Source organism: Miscanthus floridulus, chromosome 18 (assembly GCF_019320115.1).
Source record: "Miscanthus floridulus cultivar M001 chromosome 18, ASM1932011v1, whole genome shotgun sequence".
Lineage (NCBI taxonomy): Eukaryota > Viridiplantae > Streptophyta > Magnoliopsida > Poales > Poaceae > Miscanthus > Miscanthus floridulus.
In genome coordinates, this window is record NC_089597.1 from 122,917,291 (window position 1) to 122,925,656 (window position 8,366).

The 8,366-nt window shown below is 40.0% G+C and overlaps 1 protein-coding gene across 1 annotated transcript; it reads right to left on the bottom strand.

The window, feature by feature from the left end:
* Positions 1–321: 321 nt before the first annotated feature.
* On the bottom strand, positions 322–3,431 carry LOC136519488 (L10-interacting MYB domain-containing protein-like). The gene is made up of 6 exons (XM_066512878.1): positions 3,292–3,431; positions 2,873–3,198; positions 2,714–2,786; positions 1,356–1,870; positions 1,213–1,258; positions 322–606 (listed from the first exon to the last, which is right to left on the bottom strand). Exons 2-5 carry the CDS (start codon positions 3,194–3,196, stop codon positions 1,247–1,249), a joined length of 924 nt encoding a protein of 307 aa, XP_066368975.1. The 5' UTR covers positions 3,197–3,198; positions 3,292–3,431; the 3' UTR covers positions 322–606; positions 1,213–1,246.
* Positions 3,432–8,366: the final 4,935 nt, after the last annotated feature.

Here is an 8,366-nt window from a genome sequence, read left to right on the forward strand (position 1 = left end):
GGTGCTGTTTGGAAGCAAGCGCAGGGGAGGCAAGCCCACAGTGGCTGTTAGAATCGGCGGCTGTTTCCAGTTTGCTGCATCCTTGGATTTAGAAAAAAACATCCTTTGCCGTTCAAATTCAATTAAAAAAGAAACAAAAAAAGGAAAAGAGAGTACAGGAGCAAGGTAAACAAGCCCAAAAATTGAGAAAAAATCAACGAAATTCAGTACATATTCAATAATTCAATGCCATAATAAAGTAAAAAATGGACAAAGATGCAATTATAACACAAAAAAATTCTTCCAGAACCTGGCGCCAAATACCTTCAACTCGAGCATAAATGTATCTCAAGAACCAAACTAAAAGGCAGTACACAAGGTAACATCCAGATAGTAGCTTGTAATTGTCTTCAAATTGTTATTGCACCTTCTATTCAAAATGGCAGCACTAAATAATAGAAAGATATTCCTATTTTTATTAAGATCCAGAGAATAAACTCTACTAGTAATAGCCACTATTACATCGGATCATTCATGAATCATCAACTGAAACAGATAACTTTGTTTGCAACTCACATAACCTGAGATGAACTAATACTTCTGCAACAATTATGTTCACTAGGACATCTGCAGTTAGGATAAACAAGCATCAAGTTAGTTTCAGTATACAAAGTTCATATGCTCATTTCTTTGAGTAACTTTTTTTGCTCAATTACATATGTTCAGTATGTCTATAGGACTAGAAAACTACATTTCCTTCACCAAATATCTACTACAGTAACTGAATATTGTCAATGGAAATTTCAGAATCATATGCGAATAGTGTTTCATATCAGTGCGTTGTTTGTGGAATCAGTTAAACATGTATGTTGCAGGAGCTAGTAATTTCTATGACAAAAACAAAAACACAAGCTGAAAGCTAGGAGCCAGTGACCACTATGTACTTGCTGGTGATAGCACATTAACCAAATCTTACACCATTAAATTTAATACAAAAGTTATTACTAATTGTACCACTAGGCACATCAAATCTTTTCCATAAAAATACAGATAAGAATATAGATAACTCTATGTTGGTAGCACATCACCACTACAAGTCAGTCCAATAAATCCAACAAGATATAATTGCACTGCAAGTACACTGCAGTTTCATAATAGATTAAAGCTTGCATCTTTCACTGGCCATACTAAAACAGGAAATATAGACAGTAGTGTACTCAAACATGGGTTTACCTTTGAAACAGAATCACACTTCTCCACCAGTTAGTCACTGGGACATCTGCAATTAATGAGGCAAGAATCATCTCAGAATACAGGTTTAGTTTAGATGATCTAATGCTACAAGAGAAGAACACTAAGACAACAAGCAAACATACCTGTGAAATTTTTTTCTTTAGCCAAACTAGTCGAACAGCTGGATTTTTGGTCATCATAAATATCTGTCGATTCATCTCAGATTGAAAGAGCTCATTAGCATCTGCCTTCTGCTCAATAGTTAGGTCTTCTATGGTATCCACAACAGCAATGCACTTTTCTACAGAATAGTCATCTTCTTTTTTCTTCTTCTCATCTAGTTTTTCCTGATTTTTCTCCATCTGGATCTTTCTCAAGTCTATGAATTCGCCGAGTTTAGATGCCATTTGACTTTGCTTGCGTTTTTTTCCACTAGCACTTGCTCCCTCCTCTAGATTGAGATAGGGTGGTGCAGATTGCACTTCTGGGCCCTCAATTTGAGAAAAAGTATTTGTACCAAAATTGATGCCAACAGAATCAGAGCCAGCAGCCGTGTTCTGTGTACTTTGCTCAGAGTGACTTCTTTCAATTGGAAGTGGTGCTGTCATGCTAGGTGGCTCGGTTGATGTAAAATTCAAATCTCCAGTGGCTATACTTCCTATCAATACACATCACAGATGCACTCTTAGGTATTATTCAAAGTTATTCAAAAATAATCTGCTTTTGTAGATTCTGAGATACAAGAATTCAAAAATTAGGCCCAATAGATCCCCATCCCCCTGATATAAGCCAAAAATGACCTAACAGGTTCTCAATTAGAGTAGCATACATTAGAATTTAGAATAGAACAGAATGTTGTACTTACTATTGTACCGAGTGAGTGTGGATGGGAACAAATTCCTATATATGTAAATTTTGCTCCTCTGGTGGAGAGGAGGCAAAAGAGAACGCACTAGTAAACTGAAGCTAATCTTGCTGTATTCGCCGTGGATGGGAGGGGAGGGCAACACCAGGCAACACCAGACAAATCAAGAAGAGTCCTCGATCTAGAAGTTATCCATATCTCGGCTAATCAGGCTAGTTGTTTGGGTTCGCGTGGGCGAGAGTGACCTGACACTCGTATCATAGCACAGCTGCAAACAGTACCAATGCATCATCCATCCCATCCCCCCTATAGCTATGGCTATTTGAGTGCAAGTAGGCGGTGGTAGCTTTATGCAGCACCACACTGCGCCAGGCACCAGGCGTGCTGCAGCAGACCGGCAAAGCCATGTTAAGTATTAGGAAGTTTGCTAGATTCTGAGCAATCCAAAAATACCAGCTAAAACAATACATCTAAACCATACCGGCTTCAAATTGGCATGGTTTCACTTTCACACAATGATCGCTAACATCAGTGCAGGATGTATGTGCACACTGGATTGCAATGTAAACGTACAACAGGTAGCAGAAGATAAACTAAGATGAGGTAATTGACAGAAGACAAACAAAGGAAAATTACCTGCATACAATGATGCCAGGTGTTCATAAAGAGGAAGTGGCTTCTTTTGGAACTTACTGACTTTGGGATACTTCTATTAAATGCAACAAAGCAACATTTTGGTTAGCTTCTTAAAATAGTGAAAACACAGTACTATATAATTGACAGAAAGTGACTAACCTCAATTAGGTCTTCCCATTTCTTTGGTTCGGCAATTATCATGCTTAATGTCTCATTCCAACCAACACCACTCTCTTTTCTGGCATCTCTAACTGTCCTATAGTTTCCTTTCAACTCCTTCTCCTTCTCTTGCATTTGTTGTTTTGAAAAATGAGCTAAAGGGAAGGTTTCGTTGAACCGTTTAACAATATTTCTCCATCCATCTGCTGTCCAGCCATTTTGTGCCCTGTACATTGGGATATTGACATGCTCTTTCATTACATCCACCAGCCCTTTCTCATACGTGTAGGTCCATGCAGCCCTTGTACCCTGGGACGTTGACATTGCTGAAAAATGGTGAAAGATAAACATAAGCTAAAATTATAGAAATATAAATGTAAGGTAAAATGCTGAAAATGATGAACAATGCTCCAAATTACCATCTAATTATTATAGGCAGCCCACATCGCTTGCGCGATTTGATCTCGTAATGTGTTACCATCACTCGATTCTATCTCGCTTGGATAACTGTTATCCCCCTCCGGCATATCAACAAAAGTGGTTGGATTGATATATTGTGGTTGGTGATCTAGCCAATTATCTTGCCCATTGTGCGCTCTAATTATATTGTGAAATACCGCCGCTGCTGCAGGAATCTTGATCTGAGTCTCAATTGGATAGTGTGTTCCCACTTTTAGAATTGGAAACCGTTTTTTCAACACCCCAAATGCCCTTTCAATATGATTCCGAAGTTGTGCATGCCGATGATTAAACAACTCCTTGTAGTTTGCATACTCATTTCTCTGCGATGATCCACGCCTTCTAAACTCGCCAAGGTGGTACCTAACTCCTCGGTACGGTGCTATGAATGATGGAGTGTTAGCATATCCGCCATCTACAAGGTAGAATTTCCCTGGCGGTACATGAAAACCCTTCGTAAGAGCAGAACGTAGGACTCCTGCATCAGACGCAGATCCTTCCCACCCACAAGAGATGAAAGTGAATTTGAGATCAAAGTCACAAGCGAACATAACATTCTGGGACAATGTCCCTTTTCTGTTTCTAAAAGGAGGGGCCTTATCTTCATTGATAGTAATAGGGATATGTGTCCCATCAATGGCGCCAATGCAGTTCTGCACGTAAAAAGGAACCTAAGATTGTTGGAATAGTGTGTTTAGAATGATACAAGGGCAAGCAGCATATATGACTAACCTGGAAGAACGGCATGAACCGAGGGTTTGATAAAATCTTGGCATGTGTTTGGTTTGGATTTGGAAGCTTGATGAATCTATGAGTCAATGTTGGAATTATATCGAAGACCTCATTGACTTTCCTATGAATTGTCTCACCACTGTGTTGGAATGCTTTCTTCAGCGTTTCAATGCTAGCATTATGGGAGAGCATGAACAAAAACATTCCTAATTGCTCCTCAATCTTAACACCGCGTGTGTCGCGTAATAAGTTTTCTGCTCTGAGAAGATTTGCTATAGCTCTAAAGATCTCAACCTCCATTCTAAACTCTGACTTGCACCAATTTTCGTGGCCTTCTAGGATTTCTTTGACCTTTGTGGCACCAGGAAGAGATGACGTGTGTTCTGGCATCTTTTCATCATAGAGACATGACATGACAGCAGGGACAATAACAAAGAAAAGTTCATCGTCCAATTCTTCCTCATCTAACATGAACTGCCTAACATCCTCCTCCCAAGAACCCATTATCTATTATATAGGGATAATATTATTAAATAGGATATAATATAACTAAAAACAAGAATTATAACTGACGTGCCAAACATAAAAGAAGAGTTCTATGAACTGCAATACATAAAAGAAGAGATTTGCAATCATCATGGGAGGGGGTGATGCCAAGATCAATGTAGTTAGGTCCGTTGAGAAACATAGATGCAATCAAAGTAGATGGGACAGGAACAGGAGGGTTGATATATTATTTGCATTGACTTGGCATATTCATAGGATTTGGGGTCAAGTAGATAAATATTACCAGATGTCGTCCAAATACATCCTGCACCCACTCCTAACACACACAACCAACACATCCTACACCAGGACCAGACTAACTATCAGCCAGCAACAAAAAAAACAGGGATCAAATGGAAAAAGAAATACTGTAGTGGTTTACAGCAATTTTCAGATTACTAACATAAATGTACACTATTTTACTTTTCTGAGAGGTGGGATATTCATATTCATTTATTCAGGAAGGTAAAAAGTAAAAATGCATATCTGGGGTGCCAAGTGACATGCGGTAGCAGGTACAAGTAGAACAGTAAAGTTTTAAATGATCAATTATCTTTAGAAAACCTGCTTATGCTGTCAATTGAAGTTATGAAGACTTATATTCTCATTAGGCACAGTTGTTCTTAGCATTATATCAGACATTAACGCAAAAGTTGGCGAACAAGAGCTTCTAGAGGTATAATATGATGATGTTGACAGGCCAGTAAATCATGGTTGTTTGGCTTCTAATTAAGGACTGTTGTTAAGTACCATACTTCACGCTCCTAGTTTTACAGATGTAGGGCCCGTTTGGTTTGGGGACTGGCATATTTGCCTGGGTAGGAAGCCCCCAGGCTACACCAGGAACCAAACAGGCCCGTCATGCATGGTTAGACCTATAAGGCTTGTGAATGCCAAAGACCTATTGTATTCCTCTCAAAGCACCACGAGCAATGATATATCCAAAGAAAGAATGGGGCACGAGACATTATGAGATTTCAGTGAACCATTCCGTAAAACACTTCCGTCCAGTAAAAGAATACCATCTGTTACCATGTTGTGCCAAACTATAACAGCTACTATACAAGTTTCACAGCATAAATGGATCAGCGGGTATGTAAAGAACAAAGTGCAACACAAACTGATGAATAATAGAAGTAATACGTCCAAGGTGATGGATCAATAACAGACGTACACTTCTACTGGGTACTAAAAAGGCTGGTCATACCTCTAAAAAAAAAAGGCTGGTCATAAGTTGTAAACTATTTATTATGGTATTCAACAAATAGAAAACAGTCAAGCAAAGTGAGAGATCCTCTGCTTTGTTGACAAATATTACCACATGTCCAAATATTACCAAAATTGAAACATATAACCAAAGCAGCAAATTCATGGAATCACAGCTCAAATGAACAAGGGAGAGGAATCAGTAACAGAGACAAACAAAAGTACCTAAGCTGCTAAGGAAGGAAGTGGAACTTGCTGGGTCACTTCTTGTCTTCACCCTGAAAACAATCTGTCAACTGAGAATTGTAGATGAAGCAAACTAAGATGACAAGCAAATATCTAATTTTAACTATAGGTAAATCTGTTGGTATTACAGCAATAAATAGAACAACATTCATTCACTGGTCAACCAGTACATTATAGCAAAAAATGGAAGATCCTTGATTTTTCTAGGATAATTTAACAGATCCAGATCCAGATCCAGCTCCACTTTGAGTCTAGCTAGCCTAGCCTCGTTTACTCGTTATTAACTGCAGATTGCACGTAGAAACGATGATCCAGAAACAGTATGCAATTTAAATGGTATTGCGCTTTGGATCTGGCTAGTGCATCCATGGTGCACACTTCAATTCGAATTAGATCTAGGTGAGGAACTTGGACGGGTTCTTGAAGCTCACCTGGAGTAGATCTTTAAGCTCGGACGGTGGTGGTGGCAGTCGCGAGGCCGGCGACGGAGATAAGGAAGAAGCCGGCGGGGGACGAGCTCGGCGGCGGCGGCGGGGGCGGGGGGGGGGGGGGGGAGCTCGGTGGCGGTGGCGGCGATGGGGGGTGAGCTTGGTGGCGGCGATGGGGGGTGAGCTCGGTGGCGGGAGGACGGCGGCGGCGGTGCTTCCTCTTCGTCGCCCTCGCTCGGGTCGGGGAAGAGCCGCCCGGACCCCTGGGTGCGGGACGAGCCACCCCGTGGAAAGTACGGGGCTCGGGTCGCCCTCTCCCGGGTGACGGGCTTCCAAATGCAAGGGGGCTTCTCCCCATGGCCCAAATCCGCGCGGGGGCCTGGCCCGGGAAAAACGTGGGAAAACCCCCGTGGATTGGGTCTCCCAAAGGAGGCCTTAGGAGGTTTTAGAAGGGGGTGTTTGGTTCTTTAGACAGATTCTATCCAGATTTTAGCTCCTAAAACTTTTAGGAGGGGTAACCAAACAGGGCCTAAATAAGCAATTTTTAAACTTGCTTCTCATAAACGATCTTTATTTATTGATCTCTACAAAGCTATGCAGAATCCACTAGAATTTCAAACAGAACTGGGCCATAATGCCCCAACAGCGTGGGCTGGAATCTGATAAAGCGCACTGGGAAGTACTAGTGGCCATTTCCGAGGAGTAGAATTGGTGCTCTAACGCATTTCCACCAGGGAATCGGAGCAGGTCAGCTAGAGATTTATGTGGGACGTTGTAAATGAGACCTAGGTCTGTTTGGATCTTTGGACTAAATTTTAGTCCCTGTCCCATCGGATGTTTGACATATAGATGAAGTATTAAATATAGACTAAAAAATAACTAATTATACAGATTGCGACTAATTTGTGAGATGAATTTTTTAAGTCTAATTAGTACATGATTTGACAATATGGTGCTACAGTAAATATGTGCTAATGATGGATTAATTAGGCTTAATAAATTCGTCTCGTAAATTAGTCTCCATCTATGTAATTAGCACTAGGTGGGCTCGATCCAAACCTCTAGGCTCTAGCTCCTGTCCGTACATACAGCGAACTCTTTTGTAGCAACACAATGGTGCACAAAACAACTCTGGTTTTAAAGATTTGTGAAAGGGAGGACTCCTCTGTAGCAACAAAATGGTGCACAAATTAAAGCAACTCTGGTTTTAAAGATTTCTGAAAGGGAAGGTGCATTAGTACTCCATTGATCGGATGCAAAATGTTATCCCATGAGTACGCGTGCGAGTATGAAATTTTACCTGTTACTATTAGGCAATTCATTATGGTTGGGTATTTAGCCCACCCGCACCTTAGCTAACCCGGCATCATGTCATCATCCCCAGCCTAGACAAGGAAGTTTGAGAATAGCCTGATTGTTAGAAGCATCTCTGAGAAAGTTAGTAGAAGAATATTAATGAAATTTATTTGATTATCTATATAAGTCTAGTACTACCTCTGTCCAAAAACAATAATAAATCCCGCTTTCCAAAAAAATTAACAGATTTGATTAAGTGTACAGAAAATAATATCAACATCTCTATCTATGAATATGTATTCCATGATTAATCTAATTATACCTATGTCACATCATAAATATTAATGTTTTTATAATTTGGTTAAACTTGAAACCGTTTGATAAATAGAGTATTAAGTATTCCATGTTAATTTAATAAATAGATTTTTATAAAATTTAATAAATAGATTGGACCGACTAGAAATTAGGAAATTAAAAACAATGGCAGAATTTGTCTTGCACAGTAACTTTGAGATGAGGTAACTATGCAAATATGCAATGCTTTGGGGTGTTCTTTACTCCATTGATGATCGGAGACAATC

Bases quoted from the DNA above. Each gene is read 5' to 3' on its own strand.
- LOC136519488 (XM_066512878.1), bottom strand. From the start codon at position 3,196: ATGTCAACGTCCCAGGGTACAAGGGCTGCATGGACCTACACGTATGAG. The intron at 2,787-2,872 runs GTTAGTCACTTT...TGCATTTAATAG, and splicing joins AATGGGAAGACCTAATTGAG to AAGTATCCCAAAGTCAGTAA. The intron at 1,871-2,713 runs GTAATTTTCCTT...GTGTATTGATAG, and splicing joins CCTGGCATCATTGTATGCAG to GAAGTATAGCCACTGGAGAT.